At 53.3% G+C, this 21,696-nt stretch overlaps 1 protein-coding gene across 8 annotated transcripts in view; it reads right to left on the reverse strand.

Annotated features, from left to right (window-relative positions):
• Positions 1-13,447, reverse strand: part of SHANK3 (SH3 and multiple ankyrin repeat domains 3) — a 50,470-nt gene extending 37,023 nt beyond the window's left edge. For 7 of the 8 annotated variants that reach the window (XR_004351747.1, XM_032645377.1, XM_032645376.1 and 4 more), the window contains exons 1-10: positions 13,160-13,447; positions 12,649-12,852; positions 11,716-11,787; positions 9,525-9,633; positions 9,298-9,449; positions 9,037-9,204; positions 8,818-8,934; positions 8,382-8,459; positions 7,366-7,432; positions 1,267-1,540 (exon numbers count right to left, since the gene is read on the reverse strand). Coding sequence is in view for 7 of the 8 variants with exons in the window: in XM_032645377.1 (XP_032501268.1) it covers positions 1,267-1,540; positions 7,366-7,432; positions 8,382-8,459; positions 8,818-8,934; positions 9,037-9,204; positions 9,298-9,449; positions 9,525-9,633; positions 11,716-11,787; positions 12,649-12,852; positions 13,160-13,447 (1,529 nt within the window). In the remaining variant the exon portion in view is untranslated. Of the gene's footprint in view, positions 1-1,266; positions 1,541-7,365; positions 7,433-8,381; positions 8,460-8,817; positions 8,935-9,036; positions 9,205-9,297; positions 9,450-9,524; positions 9,634-10,143; positions 10,166-11,715; positions 11,788-12,648; positions 12,853-13,159 lie in introns of those variants that run through there. The other variant, XM_032645381.1, reaches the window with a different exon arrangement.
• Between the last annotated feature and the right edge of the window lie 8,249 nt (positions 13,448-21,696).

Consider the following 21,696-nt stretch of genomic DNA (forward strand, 5'->3'; position numbering starts at 1 on the left):
CATCACAGGTCGAGGCTATATGAGCAGGGACGACAGCAGAGGAAGAAATGGCTTTTATAAGCTCCTGCTGCACCCCAAGCCCTCTGCTGAACGCTCAGGCTTAGGAAGTTTGGGAATCAGGTCTAGCCGGGGGCAAGTTAAGCTGCTTCCCAGCTCTGTGGCTTTGGGCAAGTCATTTACCCCACCTGAGAGTTAGGACCCTCATCTGTAAAATACAGCACAGCCTCACACACGGTCAACACTACGCCGCTCAGCCCAGCTGTCACTGTGAAAACAAAGTGCTATTTATGTAACTCTTTCAGTCAACATGTCAGCCGAGCACCTTCTATGTGACTGGCTCTGGAGCAACTGTGGGAAATGAGAAAGACAGCTCCTGCCCTCAAGGTGCAGGGAGGAGAGAGGCCTTAATCAGCAGCAGCAGGCCGCTGCTGTGGGCCACGGGGTCCCAGTAGGGAGCCTTCACTGCCCGGGCTCCAGAAGGCTTCCCAAAGGAAATCTTTCGGGTAGGATTAGCCTACCTTACTGATGAGAAAGGTAGGCACAGAGTGGTTGGCTAATCCTCACAAGGCCACACGGGAGGCAGATGCAAGGACTGCACTGGAGCCCATCCATCTGTCTGCAGAGCCAGTTTCTACCTTCCACTCCCCACTGCTCAGCTCAGTGGGGCTCCAGCCCACAGAGTCTGGTGGGGCTCCCGCCCAGGCTTTTTGCTCTAAGTTCTAGGAATGCCAAGTCCTTCAGACGTCCTTGGTTCTCAGGGTCCCAGCACTCATGGTGAGGGATAAAGAGAAGAGCCATGGGGTCCTGTGGTTATACAGGGCCAGAGGGGTTGGGGAAACACCAAGAGGGAGTCTTGGGATGAAGACTCCCCCCTTGGGAACAGGGCTAGCGTCCACCCATAGATTTTGAGCCCTCATGGAGAGGAAGCTCCAGTCCCTGACCTCTTGCCACACGTCACCCAGCCCTGCCTCATCCCAGCCCTCATCCTCCTCCCTGGCACTGCAGGAACCTTTCTAAACCACAGGTCTGACCAGACCCTCTCCCCACAACATTCTCCCTCAGCTGCCCACTGCCTTTGGGACAAGTCCAGCTCCAGCCAGAGATCAGCATGGGGGACCTCACCTTCTTCCCTTTCCCATCCAAAGAGACCCCCCCCTGCCGACCCAAAGCCTCAGCTCATCACTGCAGAGGTGCCAGGCACCAACAGGCCCCTCCCTGCCCCGCTAATGCTGGCTCCTCCAGGCTCAGGTCCCGGCCCCCACATACCTGATCTTACTCTGGCTGCCCCTGCCTGCTGCGGGGCCACTGCCGTCACTCTGCTGGTCACCATCCCGGTCCCGGTCTTTCTCTTCCTGCAGCCGCTGGAGCAGCAGCTGGTGGGGGAGGCTTCGCAGTGAAGGTCCAGGAGAAGCTGCTGGCTGCACCTCACCCTTCAGGTTGATGTCACTGGCCGAGCGCTGCAGGGGCCGAGGAGAGGCAAGGCCGCTAGGGCCAGCCAGGCGCCGCCGCTTCGCATAGCTGGGGGTTTCCCTGAATGGTACTGGGAGGGGGTAGGGGGGACAGGTGAGACTCTGGGCAGCCAGAAAGGGTGACCAACTTGTCCTGGTTTGCCTGGTATTTCCAGATTTTAAAAGTAGAATCCTATGTCCCAGGAACTGCCTCAGTCCCAGGCAAACGAGGACAGCTGGTCACCCCATGACTGAAACTATGATGCCAGGAGGGACACATACCAAACTGCCTCTACCTCTACCTTCAGGGGTAAAAGCCTGCCCTTCCTGTCAGCCAAATGAGGTCTTGGAACTGCCTATTTCACAGGCTTCCAGAGAGACAAAACCGGCCACATGTGACAAATCTCACCAGACTACCACTGTATAGGACTGTTTGCAGTTGACCATAACCAGAGAAACTGTAAAAGATGTTCTAGACCAGGGGTTGGCAAACATCTGTAATGAATCAGATAGTAACCATTTCAGGCTTTGCAAGCCATACAGTCTCTGTTGCAAGGACTCAGCACGGCCACTGCGGCATGAAAACAGCCTCAAATGATGTATAAGCAGATGGGTGTGGCTGAGTTCTAATAAAACTTTATTTAAATAGCAGATGGTGAGTTTAAAAACATGATCCAACTATGTACTATTTACAAAAGAATCACTTTAGATCCAGAGACACAAGTAGGCTTAAAATAAAAGGATAATGGAAGATATTTCATGTAAATAGTAACCAAAAGAGAGCTAAGTAGCTACATTAATATCGGACAAAATAGACTTAAAAGATAAAAAGTGTTACAAGAGACAGAGGACATTATATATTGATAAAAGTGTCAATTCATCAAATAGATTAACAATTATTAATACGTATACAACAAAGCATCAAAATATATGAAACAAACACTGATATCTTTGGAGAAATAGACAGTTCTACAATAATATTTAAGACTTTAACACCCCACCTTCAATAATGAATAGAACATCTAAAGACAAGATCAATAAGGACATAGAAGACTTGAACCAATTAGACCTAACAGATATATATATAGGACACTCCACAGAACAAGAGCAGAATACGCATTATTCTCAAGTGCACATGGAACATTCTCCAAGACAGATCATTAATGAGGTCATCAAAAAAGTGTCAATAAATTTAAAAAGACTGAAATCATACAAAGTATCTTCTGCAATGACAATGGAATGAAGCTAGAAATTAAGAACAGGAAAAAAAACCTGGAAAATTCCCAAATATGTGAAAAATTAAACAACACTCTTAAACAATCAATGTGTCAAAACAGAAATCATAAGGAAAATTGAAAACACTTTGAGAAAAGAAAAACAAAAATACAACATACCAAAACTTACGGGATGCAGTAAAAGCAGTACTAAAAGGTAAATTTATAGCTGTAAGCACCTACATTAAAAAGGGATAAAGGTCTCAAATCAATAACCTATTTAAGGAACTAGAAAAAGAGAAGCAAACCAAACCCAAAGCTAGCAGAGGAAGGAAATAATAAAACTTACATGAGATAAACAAAATAGAGAATAGAAATACAGAGAGAATCAATGACACCAAAAGTTGTTTCTTTGAAAATATCAACAAAATTGACAAAACTTTAGCTAGACTGACTAAGAAAAAAAAGAGAAGGGGGACACAAATAACTGAAATCAGAAATGAAAATTGGGGTATTACTGCCAACCTTATACAAGTAAAAAGAAATATAAGAGAATACAATGAATAATTGTATGTCAACAAAGTAGATAAACTAGATGGACAAATTCTAGAAAAACATAAATTACCAAAACTGACTCAAGAAGAAATAGAAAATCTAAACAGACCCATAAAAAGCAAGGAGATTGGATCAGTAATCACAAATCTCCCAACAAAGAAAAATCCAGCATGAAATGGCATCGCTAATGAATTCCACCAAACATTTAAAGAAGAATTAGCAAAATCCTTCTCAAATTCTTCCCCAAAAATGGAAGAGGTAGGAACACTTCCTAACTTATTCTATGAGCAATTTTAAAATGAGCAAAGGGACTTCCCTGGTGGTTCAGTGGGTAAGACTCCGTGCTCCCAATGCAGGGGGCCCAGGTTCTATCCCTGGTAGGGGAACTAGGTCCCACATGCATGCCACAACTAAGAAGCCCTCATGCCGCACCTAAAAGATCCCGCATGCTGCAACTAAGACCCGGCAAGGCCGAAATAAATAAATAAATAAATAAATATTTTTAAAAATAAATAAAAATGAGCAAAGAACCTGACATTTCTCCAAAAAAGATGTACAAACAGCCAACAAGCACATGAAAAGATGCATCAGCAACCATTAGGGAGATGCAAATCAAAACCACAATGAGATACCACTTCACTTAGACTAGAATGGCTATAATAAAAAAAATTTTTTAATAAAAAATATTCTTTTAAAGGTAATAACAAGTGGTGGTGAGGATCTGAAGAATTTGGAACCCTCATGCATTGCTGGGGGAATGTAAAATGGTGAAAAACAATTTGGTAGTTCCTCAAAAAATTAAATATAGAATTATCATATGACCCAGCAATTCCACTCCTAAGTGTACACCCAAAATAATTGAAAACAGGTTTTCAAGCAAATACATTTCACACATCTTCGTAGCAGCAATATTCACAATAGCCAAAGGGTGGAAACAGCCCAAGTGTCCATCAAAGGATGAATGGATAAACAAAATGTCACATATACAAACAATGGAATATTATTCAGCCATAAAAAAGGAATGAAGTAGTGATACATCCTACAATATGGATAAAGCTTGAAAACAAGGAAGCCAAATACTAAGGGTCATTCCACTTAAATGAAATATCCAGAATAGGTAAATCTCTACAGACAGAAAGTATGTTAATAGTTGACAGGGGTTGAGGGAGAGGGGAATGTGGAATAGTTGCTTAACATATATGTTGTTTCCATTTGGGAGGATGAAAATGTTTTGGAATTCAATAGAGTTGGTTGTGAATGTACTAAATACCACTGAATTATTCAATTTAAAATAGTTAATTTTATGTTACATGAATCTGATTTTGACGGTGGGCTGGATTTGGCCTGGGAGCATTGTTTGCCAAGCCCTATTCTAGACTCCTGTTATGCAAAGTGTGGGCCTTGGGCCTCACCTCCAGCTTTTAGAAATGCAGAATCTCAGGCTCCACCCAGACCCTCTGAGTCAGAATCTACATTTAACTAGATCCCTGGGTGACTCAAATGTACATTGCTAAGTGAGAAGCACCTCCCTAGGGCACTCTTCAAAAGCACTCTGGGATAGCAAGTCTGAGAGAAGTGTACTTGAAAGTGTACACACAAGAGAGGGTGGGAGAGCCTGTGGACCCAGAGGTAGCCCAAGGCAACAGGTGAGGAAGCAGAGGTGGCTGCTCCCAGGTAGGATCCCTGCTTCCAGCTGCTCAGTCTAGAGGGGGAAGGTGAGGCTGCCAAGAGGCTTCCAGGTGACCTGTCCGGGGAAGGGTGACAGGGCTCAGCCTACCAGATCCCTTCAGGTGGGCTTCGTGCCTGAGGAAAAGGAAGGATGACTGGGCAAAGCCTCCCTGCCGCTCCTCCTCTGTGTGCAGGTCCCACCCGGGTCCCCAAGCTGGGGTGGGACGTGACAACTGACTCATGGAGGAAGTGTGCGCAGAGGGAGTGGGGTAACAAGGAGGGATCCCTGGATCGCTCAGGACTGAAGACAGGCTTTGCCATTAACCCTTCTGTGCCTCAGTTTCCTCCTCTGTAAGAATGGACTAACAACAACCACTCATTGGGGGGTTGTTACAACAGTGAATTAAAATAACAGGGTTTATCATAAATACTCATGAACACCTGGCTGCGTCTTCTGAGTGTATGTGTGACACCTGAGCAGGTAAGGGTACATGGCCGGCAGAGCTGATGCCCACAATGGGACTAACTGATATGGACCTCTCAGCTCAGCGACAAATGCCTAACCCCAGCCGGGTGAGCTCACTCTGGATCAGGTAGACAGAAAGATAATGGTGACCCCAGGAGCCCTGGCATGTCTGTCCAAAGAAGAGGGGCAGCTGAGGCCTGCCTGACTCTCAGCCTGGACCGTGGCCTGGCCCCCACCCTCAAGGCCACCTGCCAGAGTCCAGACCCACGGAATCGAATCCCACATGAGGTCAGAGGGGGAAGGGGTTGCAAATAACCATATTTTACTGAAAGGAACTGAGGCACAGAGGTCCCAGGAAGCTTTCCCAAGGTGACATCACAAGCAGAAGAGGGAACCCACATCCGCAAACCAGGCTTCTCCCAGACTAACAAACACCTCCAAACACGCAGCAGCCCCAAGCAGACCCTAACTGGAGCCCTTGCTCTGTCTCTCACCCCTAATTCAAACCTCAAACTTCATCACAGTTCTTTCCCAAGCAGAACCTGGGCCCCAAGCCTACACCACTTCATCAGCTCAGTTACGTGCTCGACACACGCCTACTGATCCTGCAGCCTACCCGCTGTCACAGTCCGCTGACCCTGCTTGGGGAACAAGGGGCTCCTAACCAAGCCTCACTGTGGGGAGGACTGTTCAGGGAAGACTCTATATCGGAAGACTTCTTAACATGAACTTGGCCTTCGTCTTAACCCCTGCCTGACCATAACCTCACATTAGAACCAACAAGGACTCAAAACCTGAGACCAGCTCTAGCCCTCTGCAGTCCACTGTCACTTTAAATTTTATAAAAATGTGGATATCGGGCTTCCCCAGTGGTGCAGTGGTTGAGAGTCCGCCTGCGATGCAGGGGACATGGGTTCGTGCCCCAGTCCGGGAAGATCCCACAGGCCGCGGAGCGGCTGGGCCCGTGAGCCATGGCCGCTGAGCCTGCGCGTCTGGAGCCTGTGCTCCGCAACGGGAGAGGCCACAACAGTGAGAGGCCCGTGTACCGCAAAAAAAAAAAAAAAAAAAAATGGGGATATCGCAGTCCCAGCAGAAAGGGGAGCCTGGGAGTCTGTGTTCCAAAGAGAGCCGTGGGCAGAAAAGCCTTGTCCACCAAGGACACAGGGAGCTGAGCAGGAAGTCCCTCTATGGCTAGGGGGCTGGAGGGGGCAGCCCCTGGCCAGAAAATATACTTTCCAGGAAGAGAGGCCCACCCCCCAGCCACCCCACACAGGGAGGGGCGGCAGGATTTGGAGGGCTGACAGGGGAGTGGGTGCCCCCTGACCCAGGCCCGATGTGAGCCCTCCTGCCCTGAGGTTCAGACTAGAGGGCACCCCCTGGTTCTCCTTCTGGGGCACGTACGGGGCTCCCCCTGAAGCACTGGCTGCTGAAGGCTCAGAGCCCCTTGCCCCGAGACCGCTGCCACCCTCTCCCACGGGCATCCCCACCACTGTGTTCTGACTTCTTTACGCGTGCATACATGTGTCGAGGCTTGCTATGGGCCACTTGAACTGCTTTATGTGCCAGGATGAAGTGAAACACTGAGGGTCCACTGCCACGTGTCCCCTGCTGGCCCTTCACACGACCTAACAGGAAAACAAATCTTGACCCTAACTTCAAGCCTGCTTTCAACCTAACTTGATCTCTAAACCCAGCACTGGCGCCAACCCACAGCCCTATCCATTATTACCATACCCTTGACCCTGACCTGACTCTAACCCCAATCCACAGCCCTCACCTAACCATGACCTTGACCCTGACCCTTTGTCCACCCTACACAGGCCCTTCCCTCAGCACATTCCCCATACCTGCAGGGGCCACTAATGGACCACTCCCAGTTGTACTGGGAGAACTGAAGGAAAAGGCTCAGAGTATGGGGGCTTCCTTGTAACATCCCCACTGACCCTTGCACTGCTGGGCCCCGACGACCCCCACAAATGCACATTCAGCAGGGACCTGGGTGGGCAGAACTCACCAACATCCGAATCTTTGTGAGTCTTGATGACCTCCGCAAGCTCAAAGTTCCCTGCTATGATGGCCACCTGCGGGAGGGGAGGGGCAGGAGGGAGGCTCAGCAGCCCCAAACGCGCCTCCCCTGGGCCCCAGCGGCGCCTTCTCGGACCCCTGTGTGGGGTCTTCCTCGGCTGGGGGCCCCAGGTTCAGACCCTGTCCCCTGCCTAAACTCACCACCCCAGTCTGCATGGGACTGAGGGGCCTCCTGGGACATGAGACTCTCGGAGCTAAAGCTGGGACGTGCTGACCACTCTGCCTGTTCTCTTAAGGGCCCCTCCACACACCATCTTTTCTGTCTCAGCCATGGCCCACCACTACCTTACTCCTGTCACCCTCTCTGCTCCGTGCCCCCACCCCTGCATCTCGTCATCCAGAAAGCCCTCCACTGCTGCCTCTGCCCCCTTGACTAGACAATCAGTGGCCACACCTGCTCTTCCCACGTCTCCTATGAAGGCCCTTGCTCCCACTGAGAGTGGGGTCCCAGCTCCCTCCGTGTCCAAAGTCCCCATGACGTGGTCCCCGACTCCCCCCACAAACTCCAGGCCACACAGAGACCCATCCGTCGGGTCATCCTGGTGCTAAGAACCAAACCTGGCCAGAGAAAAGGCCCAGAAACATGACCTGAGTTCAGTCGGGATCTGGGACCACCCCTCTCGCCCCTGGTTCGGCCTCTGCACCCCACCTGTCTCTGGTAGGTCAGGCCCACACGTGTTCTCCCTTGGCCCCAGGGCCCTCTAGCCCTCTTCTCCTCTTCCTGGAAGGGGGACCAAGGGAACCACCCTCAACGAACACCCCCACCACGAGCTGGGCACTGCACCGGCTCACCCCCTTCCTCCATCCCACCCTGGGGCGATCCTGGAGTCAGAGCTCCCTTATTACTCTATAGGGAAAAAAAGCAAGGTCTAGAGAGACCAAGCCCCATACAAACAGACAAACACACCCTGGGGCAGCCTCATGCTCCTGCAGACACTGGTGTACCTGGAAGGCTGTCTGGCTGTTATAATTGCGGACATCCTTATTGGCTCCACGGAAAAGCAGGACGCGGGCACAGCTCTCCTGTGGGAGGGTCGGAGTAGGGGTTGCAACTGGGCGACAGCACATGCGCGCACCAGAGTGCAGGGCACACGTACCCACGCCTACATGTTCAGCGCACACATTTGTAGCACAGGGACAAGCAGGTCAGGCCCCAGAGGGCCCAAGTGCACACAATTCACACCTGGTTGTGCAGAACACACACACGACACGTGTGTGCAGGGAGATGCTATACACACGTAGGTCTACAAGGCCACAGCTCACTGCAGGACGCAGAACACGCACTTGTGGCGCGACACACAGGGTCAGACGTGCACACACAGGTAGTCACTGTACAGCATCACCTGTGTGTACACACACGTGTGCACAGGCGCAGGCACACCTGGTTGTAGAGGGCACAGATGTGCAGGGCTGTGTTCCCCGAGGCGTTCTGGGCCCCCATGTTGGCTCCGTAGAACAGCAGGTGCTCCAGGTGCTGCACGTGCCCAAAGCGGCAGGCCTGGGGGAGGAAAGAGGTGCTGCTGGGCCCCTGGACAGAGCCCAAGCCCCAAACCCCAGAGACAGAGCCGGGGACACCCCCGCCGTCGTGCTCCCCGCCCACCTGGTGGACCTCCTGCCAGCCATTCTCGTCGGCGGTCCCCAGCCGAGCGTGGTCGTGCAGAAGCAGCTCACAGCAGAGGGCGTCTCCCCCACCCAGGGCGCTGTGGTACAAGGGCGTCAGGCCGCGGCTGTCCTTGTAGTCGGGGGAAGCGCCCAGGTCCAGCAGGGTCTGAGAGCGAGAACCTCAGTATTCATGCCAGGCCAGCCTCCTCCCGCTACTGGGCCGCACGCCCCTCCAGGCCAGGGCTGTGCCCGCACTGACCGTCAAGGCCGCCGCATTCCGCTGGCGCGTGGCACAGTGCACAGCGGTGAGCCCGTCGCGGGTGCGGAAGTCCAGGTGAGCACCGCCGTTCCTCAGCACCTTCAGCAGGTCCGTGGCATCGTCTAGCTGGGCCGCAAGGCTCAGAGGACACTCTGGGTTCAAGGGATAGATGAAGGTCATAGTCCTGGCCATTCCAAGGCCATGCCCCTTCCTGCTCTGCTTCTCACCTCCTGAGTCAGGATCGTGGAAATTGGGGTCCAGCCCCTTGTCCAGCAGGCGTGCCACCTTTTCCGTGTTGTGCAGCTGGACATATTCCATAAACTTCTTCAGGTTCGCCTGGAATACCCAGCCATCCTGATCAGCCCACACCACGGCCACCATCATCTGACCATCACCCACCTTCCACCAGGGAGCCTCAGATTACCTGTGGGGCATCTACCACCCCACCCCACCCTCAGTCTGACCTATCAGCCTACATCGTGACCTTGTCACTCCTCTCGTGTCACCCTAAGCCCTGCACTCCCGCTGTGGCCCCGATCCCAGCTCAGCTGGACCCACGCCCTGCTCCAAGTCCTTCCCTGCATCCCAAGCCCAACACAGCTGTCAGCCTGAGCCCAGCCAGCCCCTCGACAAGGCCAGGCTGCCCTCGCTCACGCCCCTTAGTGAGTTCCCTACCCCAACCTCAGCCCCTGCCCTGGCTTCTCTCCCTGGCTCCTGGTGCCCCAACCTGTCCAGCCTGGAAGAGCCCGAGGCCACGTGGGCAAGAGCCAGCCCAGGGCAGCCCACATCCCCATCACTCTCAAGGTAGCCTGTTCCTCATCCAGCCCATTTTCTTCACAAGCTCACCCCATGACAGACTGCCAACTCCGGGGCCCTCCCCCATCACCAGGTGTCCCCCTCCTGTCACGTGACCTTGACTGCCTTTCATTCATACCCCCAGTCGTGCGCTAATTTACCCAGCAAAGCCTCACTGAGCTCCTGCTGGTGCTACAGTGCCACGTGCACAAGGCAAGGTGCCCTGGCCAGAGGCCCCGGGCCCTCTAGAAACGAAGTGCATCAGAAATAAGACACAGCTCCACGGGAGGTAGCATCCTCCAGGGGGGTCAGGCAATGAGAAAGGAGGAATGATGCTCATGGCTGAGAGGGAAGACCTCAGCTGTAGCCGGCAGGGAGGGAGGGGGGCAGTGTGATGGTGGGGGCCAGCTGGAGCCCAGGCAGGCAGAAACACGGGACTGTGGTAAGGAATTGAAACGCATCCTAAAAACGAGTGGGACTCACTGAAGGTCAGGAGTCACTGGTGTCCTGTGGGTCACTGGGGACAGTTTTGGAGGAGGGGCAACTACAGGAGGAACCCAGGGTGATAGGTCACACCGGGGCCAGTGAGGGAGTCTCTGCCCAGCCACAGAGTCATGGCTACTGACCACCACATGCCCCAGGGTAGCAGAGAAGTCTGGCACGGAGGCCCCAGGATCACAGCGCGGTCACTGGGCCACAGAGGTGAATGTTCAGATCCCTCTCTTAGGCTCCAGAGACTGTCAATGAAGTGTCCAGCAAGCAAATGTCCATTGGCCCAGGGGAGCCTGGGGTGGGAGCTCAGGGACTCTGACTGTGGGAAGGGCCGCGGCACTCACCCTGCCCCTCCTACATTCAGAGAAGACAGGGAGGTGCCCCCCAAAGAGCACTTGGGGTCAGACCCTCCTAGCAACATTATCGAGGAGTAAAGACTCCACAGGTATGCCTAGGGGCAGGGCCCCAGAGTCAGAGAGATCTGGGTTCAGCCCCAGCATCACTGGATGCAGAGCTGTAAGTAAGTCACTTAACTTCCCTGGGACTCAGTATCTTCATCTGTGAAATGGGATAACAACAGTCCCTCACAGAAGAACATTAATGAGATGCCTAAAGTGCCCAGCACTGGATGACTACTAAGTGCTGGGCTCCCTGTTCTCCCCACCCCCACCCAGCTCCCCGCAACAGCCACATCTGGCGCCTGCTCACTTCTCCCCCACAAAGACACTGTGCCCTATCGCACTCCACCCCTTAGCCGGGGCCCACCAGAGGGGTCAGCCAGAGTCTGATCTGACTAGAACCCATCACCAGACCGACCACCCCAAAGCCGTGGTGCCCCGAGTCTGCACCCAGCCCTCTAGCCGTCCCCAACACCCACTCTGGGCCCCTAAGGACAAGAGAAAGCAGACTGAGCCAACGCTGGCAGGACTGACTGGTCAGCCCCAACCAAGGTCGGGTGGGGGGTTCTGGGAACAGGTGGAGGGCCTCAAGAAGGGAATTTTTAAACAACATTTTTGACACCACAAAACCCAGTTAAGGCTGGGGTGGGTGAACACTGGTCATGGGGGGGCGGCGGTCGGAGGGGGTGTAGAAGGTGACCTTGGAGTCCACTCCCTGTGGCTGCCTCCTTACCTTTGTGTGAAGCTTTGCAAACTGCTTATCATCAATAAGGTTCTGGGCATAAACTCGTCGCTTGTATCGAAACTGCTCAGGTAAAGACAAGGCAGAAAAAGGCATCCGCCTGGGCTGAGTGAGTGAAAGTATGCACAGAACCGAGTCCTGCCCACTTCTGTGCGGCTAGGGCCCCACGCTGCTCGCCACCACCACCACCACCCCCCCCCCGCCCCCGTCACAAAACCCCTGCCGGCCAGCCACACGAAGCCATGCACACTACCATGGACACCACCAACACAGAGGTCAGGCGTGATGTACGCCCAGCTGTCTGCCTGCAGTGCCCTTTCTGTCTCATTCCCATCCCCGGGATTCCCTGGAAACCTCAGTCCTCTTCCAAGACCAGGTTCCAGGCTGACCTTCCGAGACATCCCGTCTCTGGGAAGAACTGTCCCTACTTGCCGGGGCCACCACGGAGGCCAAGCCGGCTCTGAGCTCTGCCACCATAATTCTTGGCTTCAGTGCTCACTGCACTTGCCACCCCCACCTCCAAACCGTGGGTCTGGGTCCCCTTGCTCACAGGGCGCTCAACAGCCTTTACACCGTGGACGGGTGAGCAAACGAGGAAGCTTAGGTCGCCCTTCGGACAACTTCACGGGCGGGGAGGAGGAGACGCTGACACCGACATGCACACAGACCACGGCTGGCTTACTCCACACAGCGCTCCGGGCACTCACGCCTGCTCACACCCCATCGCACGTGCCGCTGACCGCACGCACGGCACGCGGCTCACACCTCACGCGCCAGACACACAACTCAACACCCCCCCCCCGCCCGCCGCTTCCACACTAACTCGCCGCGTCCGTGCCCCTCGCTGCCGCGCCCTCCGCCGCTACCGTCCCGGAGCTCGGAGCTCTCAGCCCGACCCCTGCCGCGCCCCCGGCCGCCGCTCACCTCCAGGTAGGGCAGGGGCGTGTCCAGGTTGGGCGGGTATTCCTGCAGGAGCCGCTCCTCGTCCAGGAACTTGCCCGCGCGGCCCCGGGAGGGCGGCTGAAAGAGCCCGTAGTTGAGCGCGTCCTGGAGGCTGTGGTTGAGGGCGCAGAGCACGCGCTGCTTGGCTGCCCACACCGGCGCGGCCGGGTCCAGGCGCAGGCACTTCTGCGGCGGAGCGGGAGCGTGAGCGCCGATCGGCCCCGCGCGGCGCTGAGTACTGAGTCCCCGGGCCCCGCGCGCCCAGGCCGCGGACCCCGAGCTTCCGCGCCCCGCCGGCTAGGCCTCGCCCCGAGGGCGGTGCTTCCCCGGGCCCCGCCCCCGCCCTGGAGGTGGGGAGGGTCCCGGCGGAGGTGGTGGGGGAGGGGTGAGTAGCGGCGGGCCTGGGGTCTCCAGCACAGGGCTCCGAGAGCGCGGGTGGGGGGCTGGGAGAGGAGGGCGAGGGTGCCGCCGGGATCCGGGCGGCGAGGCTCACCGTCTGCTGAAGGTCCGGGATGCCGACGCGCACGATCACGGCGCTGGCCCCGGGGCCGTCCATCCCCGCGCCCCGGCCGTGGCCGCTCGCGGCCGGGAGCTGGGCGCCCCGGGGCTCCTCGCGGCGCCCCGGCCCCCCCTGCCCCCCCACCGGAGCCCCGTCGGCCGCGCTGCGCGGGAGGGGGCCGGGGGGGGCCGGGGCCGGCACGGGGGACAGCGGCGCCGAGGGCTCCGCAGGGGCGGCGGCGGCGGCGGCGGCGGCGGCGGCGGCGGCGCGGCTCAGCTGCATCGGCCCCGGCTCCGCTCGGCGCCTGCCTTCCCTGGGGGCGGGGGCGGCGGGGGGAGGGGGCCTGAGCGGCGAGGAAAGCGGGGGTGGCAAGGGGGCTGCGCCGGAGGCGGGGGCCGGGAGGGCTCAGAGCCAGCCGAGGGCGAGGGGTACTTTGCGGGGTCCCGGGGTGAGGGGTGAGGGGTGGGGTTGGTGCGAAGGGCGAGGGCCGCGCAGCAAGGCGGGGGCCTAGGGGCTGCGCCGGGGGTGTGGGGAGTCCTAGGCCTCAGTGTAGGGAGAGTAGCTGAGCAGCGAGGGCCGCGCCGCCGTTCGGCTGCGGAAGAGCATCTGTGGCCCACAGGGGAAGATGCGGAGAGGAGGGGGTCTTGGACCTGGCGTGGGGGCCGCCTTGGGCACAGGGACCAGAGGCAGGGCAGGAAGGGGAGAGAAAAACAGGAAAATTAATTTCCGGGGGTGGCAGCTTCTCTACCACCCTACCGACCTCCCCTCCCCACCCCACTCAAGCCCCGGAGGAGATGACAGAGACCAACACTGCCCCAGTCCTGGGGTGGGACGGTGGGGACCTCGGAAACCTGGAGGGGCCGGGACTTCTCCCACAGCCAGAACCAATTAACCTCACAACTTAACCCTTAGGACCACGCCGAACAGTGTGCCGCGCGGCTCCCGGCTCCCCCACCCCTGGCCGAGGCTGGGGAGTTCACTCCGGACTCTGAGGCCCGCCTCTTCTGCCCTCCTCCTCAGGTCCCCTGGTCCGCCTAGCTCCAACGCCTGTCACGCCCTCCCAGTCACCTTAGCGACGACAAGATGGGGGCGCGACCTGAGAGGAAGGGCTTAGGGGAGGGGGCGCCACTAGCCTCCACCTGCAACCGGGAAGTGAATTTTAGTTTCACGCGTTGTCGTGGCAACGCGGGAGGGGGTGATGAGTAGGCGGAGGAGAGGGGAGCGCAGTAAAGAAACTAGCTCAGGCGCCACCGCCCCACTGGAGCTGGCCAGGTCCCACCAACACTCATCAGCCTCACAGAACTACCCCAGTGCTGGGAAACCCTGTGCCCCCAAGGTCCCTAAAAGCGAAGAGCGGCCCCTTGACGTCGAAATAGCCCTGATTTCCCGAGAAACAGCTTCTGACTCCCCCAGAACTCCCCCAGCATGCCTGACTCCTCCCCAGAAACAGGCCCTGACCCCCGCAGCTGCTCACCCTGGCCGACCTTCACAGAACACCCCAGCATGAGGACACCTTCGGGTCCCTGGCAGAAGACAGCCCAGCCTCACCTACCTTCTCCAAGAGCAGCCCTGGGTCCCCTGAGCCTCCCGGGAATAAACTTGAATGAACCTCCCCCCCCCACACACACACACAGAAAGCCTCCCTACCCCTCCCCATGACAACCTGGAAGCAGCCTTACCCCACACGGACCAGCGCTTGACACCCCCTCCAAGAACAGCCTCCTCCCCACAGAGCCCCGCAATACCCACCCCTCCCCCCCAACAGCCTCTGGTCACCCCAGAGCGCGGCCCTCTTCCCCAGGACCAGCCCTGACCCCTGAGGGAAACCGGGCTCTCTCCCTGCCCAGCCGGCCCCCCCTTCAGGAAAAATCTCTGCCTCCCAGGATTTCACTGACCCCGCAGAGCCGAGTTTCCAGCGCTGTCTGTGGTCTGGGCCCGCTTTCTTCCCGAGCCTGGGTGGACCCTGCCTGCCTAGAAATGTGGCCCCAGGATGTCCAGGCTCTTCCCAAGGCCACTGGCCTGGCCTGAGTCGGGGAGCTGAGGGTCCCCAGGGGCTGGAGCAGGATGGGAGGGGTAGGGGAAGGGGGGAGCAGGAAGGGGCTGTCGGAAGCCCACTTATCTGCAGGAAGCACATTGGGAAGCACGTGGCCCAGCCCTGGAGAGAGGAAGCTAGTGCTTCCCGGCCCCCCTCCTGTCTCCACTGTCTTCCTGCCCCTGTTCTCCCCTCCCTGAGTCACCCAGAGCTGCCCCCCCCCCCCCCGCCCCGTGTCCCTCATCCCTCCCACTGTGGCAGCTGCGAGGCCGGCCGTGCTCACCGGAGTCCCCGATTCGTGGTGGGACTGAAGGAGGAGGCTCACAACCAGCTGCAGAGCAGCCCCAGGCCTCCGTGCTCTCCCTGCAAACCTACCCTTGACCTGGAAAGCCAGGCGCCCACATGGCCGCCCATCCTGGACCTCACGGAGGCCCCCTCGGCCTCCCCAGCAACCCACTGGCCTCGGTGAGTCCAGCAAGATGAATGCCGAGCTTTCAGGAGAAAACCTCACAACCTTGACGATGGCCACATTCCTGTTCTCCAGGCTCAGGCGGGCCTGCACTGCCAGGGCTGTTTCCACAGAGCACCTGGCGCAAAGGATGGGTACATAATGAACGAATGCCAAACCGGCACCACTCCTCTGGACCCACCACCACCCTGGCAAATGGCAAAAGTACCAATACCCAGAAGCACCTTACCCACACAATGTCCTCCTGTCCCTGCAACATGGTGGGTTTACAGAGGAGGAAGCCCAGGGACAAGCTATTTTGTGGAGAATAAAAGACCCCCAGGCTCTTCACCACCTCCCAGCCTCACCCCGCTGCTCTCCTGTCTCTGTCCTTGAAGGTGAGGATTCCCCAGACTCCATGGCCCCTCTGCATCTCCACTCCTTCCATCAGGGCTAAGGTTCCAGAATGACCCATGGTTCTCCCATCCCCACTTCTTCCCACCACATACGTTCAGACGCCTGGGGCCTGTGGGAGCTCACGTGGGCAAAGCGTCCAGAACAGTGCCTGGCACAGGATCAAACCCATCCGTGGGTTAACCCCTGCACACATAGGCCGTCTGACACCCTTGGTGCCCCACACTCTCAAAGTCTTAAGCCCCCCCCCCACAGCGTGGGTGGTCCACCCCCAACTCCTGGCCCTTCCTGGTGAGGCCGTTTGTGACCCCTCCCTCACCATGCCATCCCTCCCTCCTTTTACATTCCTGGGGCCACTTCCTCACCCAAACCCTAACCCTTCCCTCCCTCTCACCCCTCGGCCTGGCCGCACAATCCGCCTCTCGCTGAAAACCCCACAGGCCTGCGTTCTCTCCGATCTCCCCTCACCCCTGGTTTCCTTGACAACTGGGGGCGGGGGGGGGGGGGGGGGGGGGGGGGGAGATGAGCGTCCTGCTGTCCGCTGCTCCCCTGGCTGCCCTCGGGCTTCTCTCCCAGTCTATGCTCCACTCTGATCTCTCCTCCGCAGCGCCCTAGTGCCCACCTGCCTGTAATTCACTTACTTGTTGCTCACTGTTTAGGATCTGTCTTCCCCGCCCCCCCCCCCCCCCCCCCCAGAATGGAGGCTCCCTGTGGAGAGGGAGCTTTGCCTGTTTGGTTCACTGCTGTGTCCAAGGCCCTGGTGCTCAGTCGATGCTCAGCGTGTGTTTGCTGAACCTTCATCTACAGACTGTTCACGCCCAACTTTCTTCAGAGCAGACCCTCTCCAGAGCAGATTGTAGGGGCAGAATACCCGAGTGTTCAGTTGACTGTCCGGATCTGGTGTACTTTTGTGGGTAGGGTTTTGGGGGTTTGTTTGTTTGTTTGTTGCTGTTGTTGTTTTGCTTCTAGTTATTTAACATCAGTATAGTTAGATTCTGTTTCATCCTGAGTCTGATTTGTTAAGTTTTATCTCTCTAGGAATGCAAATCCATTTCTAAAGAATCAACTTTTCATTCTGTTAATCATCTCTATTTCTATTTTGTTTATTTCTTTCTACTGTTTTGGTTGTTGTTAAGATTCGTTTTCTTATTTCTTCAGCTGGGTACTCAACTCAATTTTTAGTCTTTCTCTTCTCTGACAATGAGTATATAAGGTTATAAATTTCCAAGTGTGACTTTAGTTATGTCCAGTAAGTCTTGATAAGTAGCATTTTTAATTTCATCTTGTTGATTTTCTAATATCAATTATATTGTTTGCTTTAGGAATTGCTGCAAAATGTGCTTACTTAAATTTTCAAATGTAAACTAGGTTTTCTTTGGAGGGAGGACTAACCCTTAGCTACTGATTTCTTTTTTTATTGTGTTGTGGTCAGAAGATGATCTGCATAATGCAGATGTATATATATATATCTCCATTGTATCAAGCTTGTTAATTGTATTATTCAAATATCCTATGGCCTTTCTAATGTTCTGTTTGCTTGATTTATAAGTTACTAAAAGAAGTGGGATAAAATCTCACTTTAGCAGTCTCACCATGAAATTTTGCCAATTTGGGATTTATATGTCTTTCCAGACTTTGTTTTTAATGCTAACAGGTTTAGGATTATTATAGCTTCCTGATAAATTATTCCTCTTATTATTATATGGTACCCTTCTTTATCCCTATGCTTTTTGCCTTAATTTTTTTTTTCAATAATTAGCCTAAGGCACGGCACTTTTCTGTGAGTATTGACCTCATATGTCTTTTCCCCTCATTTTCCTTTTATCCTTTCTACATCTTACATTCCTAGGTGTGCTTGTGGTAAATAGTATGTGTGGCCAGATTTTTATGAAAACCAATCTTACAATTTTCAACTTTTGATGGTGCTTTATTGTGATTATTGATTACTGATATGTTTTCATATTTTTTTACCATCTTATTTTGTGTTGTCGGTTGGTTTTTTGTTTTTGTCTTTCCTCTGTGCTGCTTTTTTCTCCCTTTGGGCCCTCCGTTTGATTGATCACATTATCTTTATTCCTTTTTCCCTCAACTCCCATTGTTTTGGAAGTCCAGCATTCTCCTTCTTTCATTTTCATAAACACACTTAAATTTTCAGCATGTGGGATTAACAAAGCCTGAAGTTAATTACTGTCTCCACCCACCTCGGGAACTAGGGGGAGTTTAAGATGCTTTAGCTGCAGGTATTTGTCCACATCGTCCTCACTCCAGTGAGTCTTGAGGCTGCTTCAGGAGTCACATGTCAACCCGCTCTTTACTCACTTTCCTTCTGGCTTGAATTTTCTTCTTCCTGAAAGTAGTGACAAATTTCAGTCTTTGAAATGTCTTATTTCACCCTCATTTTGAGTGATAATTTAGCCACTGTAGAATTCTAAATTGGCAAATTATTTTTTTCTCAATACTTGGAAGATTTTTCTCTCTGTGTGCTGTATTCTGAGTAATTTTCCCAATTCTGACTTCCATCTCACTGATTCTGTTTGATTTTAATCTGCTGTTAATCCCATCCATAGGGTTGTTGTTGGTTTTTTCCCCACAGACTTTTAAATTTCAATGACCGTAGGTTCTATTTCTGTAAGCCCTGTTTCGTACATTATCAAATCTGCTTGCTCTTTCTTTATATTGGCTTTTTCTTTTTTATTTAATGCAATTTTTAGATTTCTTTTGTCTTTAATTATTCTAAAAACATTTATTTTAAAATTCTAGTCAGTAGTTCCCTTATGTGAAATTTTTGGTGGTCTAATCCTGTTTGCGGTGTCCACCAACTCACTCACTGTAGGGGGACTGTAGGTTCTTTCTGTGACAGTTTTGTGACTTGGGGTTACGAACTCAGCTGGGCCTGTATTGATGTGGAAATCCTGGGCAGCCTAGATGTGTCCCTCAGAGGAGTGCGACTGGCCCAGGACTTGTTTTCTCTTAATTTCTTGGCTTGGCGGTCCTGGGGACTACAAAGAGTAATACAGTTCAGACCCCAACGTTGTTGGGGACACGCAGTGGTGACAACTTCATAGGGAGACTTCTCCACAGCGAGATCACCACAAAGCTTTATGAAAATTGCTTAAATAAAAGAGAAATATATAATAAGAATTATGAAAATAGATTACTCACCGGGTTTTTGAGCACTGCGTGCCATCCTAAGTGTATGACATGTATTAACTCATTCAGTCATCACAAAATCACTAAGCAAACCCATTACTGTCCTCACGTAACAGATGAGGAAACAAAGCAAACTGGAAGTAACTTAACTTGTCCAGAATCACATGTGGCTCATCAGTGGAGAAACCAGGATTTGAAACACATCAGTGGGAATGTGACCCAAGCAGGACCAGTGAGAATCCTGCCCTGGAGTCTTACGCTTGCAACTAAGGGAAGAAACCCTTTTTCTACTCTTGGAATTCACAGGAAAGATGTAGCTCGGCAACTGCTAGTGATGGAGATTCCAGCCTTGGGAAGAAAGCAACGCTGCAAGGAATATAGATACAGGAGACGAGGACGGTCCTGAAGGAGCTTGAGCCCCCAGACTCGGTCCCTGAAATCTGCTTTTCTTGCCTTTGGTTTCAAGAGCCAAGGGTCCCTAGAAGGGGCTTTCCCTTCTAGGCTGAAAATCCATGGAAAAGAGAGGCTGAAGGGCTGGCCCTAGGGCAAGGGCCTCGACTGGAATGCCAGCTCAGCCACGAGATACCCCAGTGGCCTGAGAAAGCCTCCTTGCTTCCCTATGTCTCCCTGTGAGCTCTGGTACATTGGGTACAATGGTAAGAATTACTTCATTCCCTCCCTCATTCAGGCCACATACCAAAAACCTGCCTTTGGGCTGACAAGGTGGCTCCTTTCCCCCTGGGCTGTTGTGCAGGTTAGATGAGGTCCATGGATGTGACACACTCACCATGTGCCTGGTACATAGTGAACACATTTTTGGTATAATCATAAAGCTAGTTCAGATTTGGTTTCTGTCATCTCAACCAAAGGAGTGCATTCTAATGCACATTCTTCATGTATAGTGGCAAAACTTAGAGGCGTGAGAAGGGACGGCTGATCTTTGTTGTAAGTTCTTAGGAAGAGCATTAGACTTAAAATATTATTTTAACAGTGAAATTAAGAGTGAGAAATATATGCCTAGTTAATTTTACACTTAGGATTCTGCTTACCCTTTGGTTCAAGACTCTGAGGTTTTTGGGGGGTTTTTTTGCAGTATGTAGTCCTCTCGCTGTCGTGGCCTCTCCCGTTGCGGAGCGCAGGCTCCGGACGCGCAGGCTCAGTGGCCGTGGCTCACGGGCCCAGCCGCTCCGCGGCATGTGGGATCCTCCCGGACCGGGGCATGAACCCGTGTCCCCTGCAGGGGGGACAGCGCAGTCAACCACTACGCCACCACGGAAGCCCCAAGACTGTGAGTTTTGCCTACATGTTTACCTCTTCTTCCCAAAGGTCACTGACAATTTAAGAACTATGTGAGGTTTTTTTTTTAATTATTATGGTAAATAATACATAACAAAATTTACCATCTTAACCACTTTTAAGTGTATAATACAGTAGCGTTAAAAGGAACAATATATTTTTTAAAATAATAAGTCCATCCTAGTGTTAAAAGACAGGCACATGGATTGTGAATAAAATCTGTGAAGACATGATACGGACGGATCAGAAGATGGAAAAGCCAACAAAAGCTGAAGAGTCGGCTGCACAGCCCTAATGTCACAGCAACTTCAGGGGAAGGGGCCAGCTGGGCACAGTGGGACCATGCTGGAGTGGGGTGGGGTCAGCTGACTCCAGCTGCAGGGCACAGAACTGCTCCCTGAGTATAGTCGGCGGGGGACTGGAGAGACCCCTGGGCCAGAAGAGAAGTGGGGCTGTTATTGCAGGGAGGGAGGGGCTTACCTTTTTATGAAAGGTAATTCCTAGCCCCTCCTTCTCAACTTTCTGAATGACAGGGGATCCCCAGCCTACTTTCTGCCAGGGTCCCCTTGCACTCACACGTCCCCACCCACCATCTTGAAGGGAAGCCCTCCTAGGGATAAATCCCACTCAGTCCATTCTTTTTGTTCTGAGCAGCATTCCATTTTATGAAAATACCACGTTGATATGCATATTTGGGTTGATTCTAGTTTGGGACAGTTATGAATAAAACTGCTGTGAATATTTTTGCTAACTTTTAAAGAAACTGGCAAGCAGTTTTCCAGAATGATAGTACCATTTTACATTCCAGCTTTTCCCATCTCCTCCACATCCTCGCTAACACTTGGTATTTCCTGTCTTTTTAATTTTTAGCCATTCTAATGGATGTATAGTGGTATCTCCTTGTGTGATTAAATTTGCATTTCTCTGATGACTAATGATATTGAGACTCTTTTCATATGCTTATTAGCCATTCACATGTCTTTTGTGAAGTGTCCATTCAAGTCCACTGACCATTTTTTTTAAAATGTGTAGTTTACCTAATTGAAATTTTGAAGCTCTTTATATATTGTGGGAACAAATTTTTTTGCAAGATACGTGTATTGCAAAAGTTCTCTAATTTTGTAGCTTCCTTTCACTTTCATAGTAGTTTCCTTCAAAGAACAGAAGTTTTTTATTATTATAGAGTGAGCT

This window comes from Phocoena sinus, chromosome 10 (genome assembly GCF_008692025.1).
Source record: "Phocoena sinus isolate mPhoSin1 chromosome 10, mPhoSin1.pri, whole genome shotgun sequence".
NCBI lineage: Eukaryota > Metazoa > Chordata > Mammalia > Artiodactyla > Phocoenidae > Phocoena > Phocoena sinus.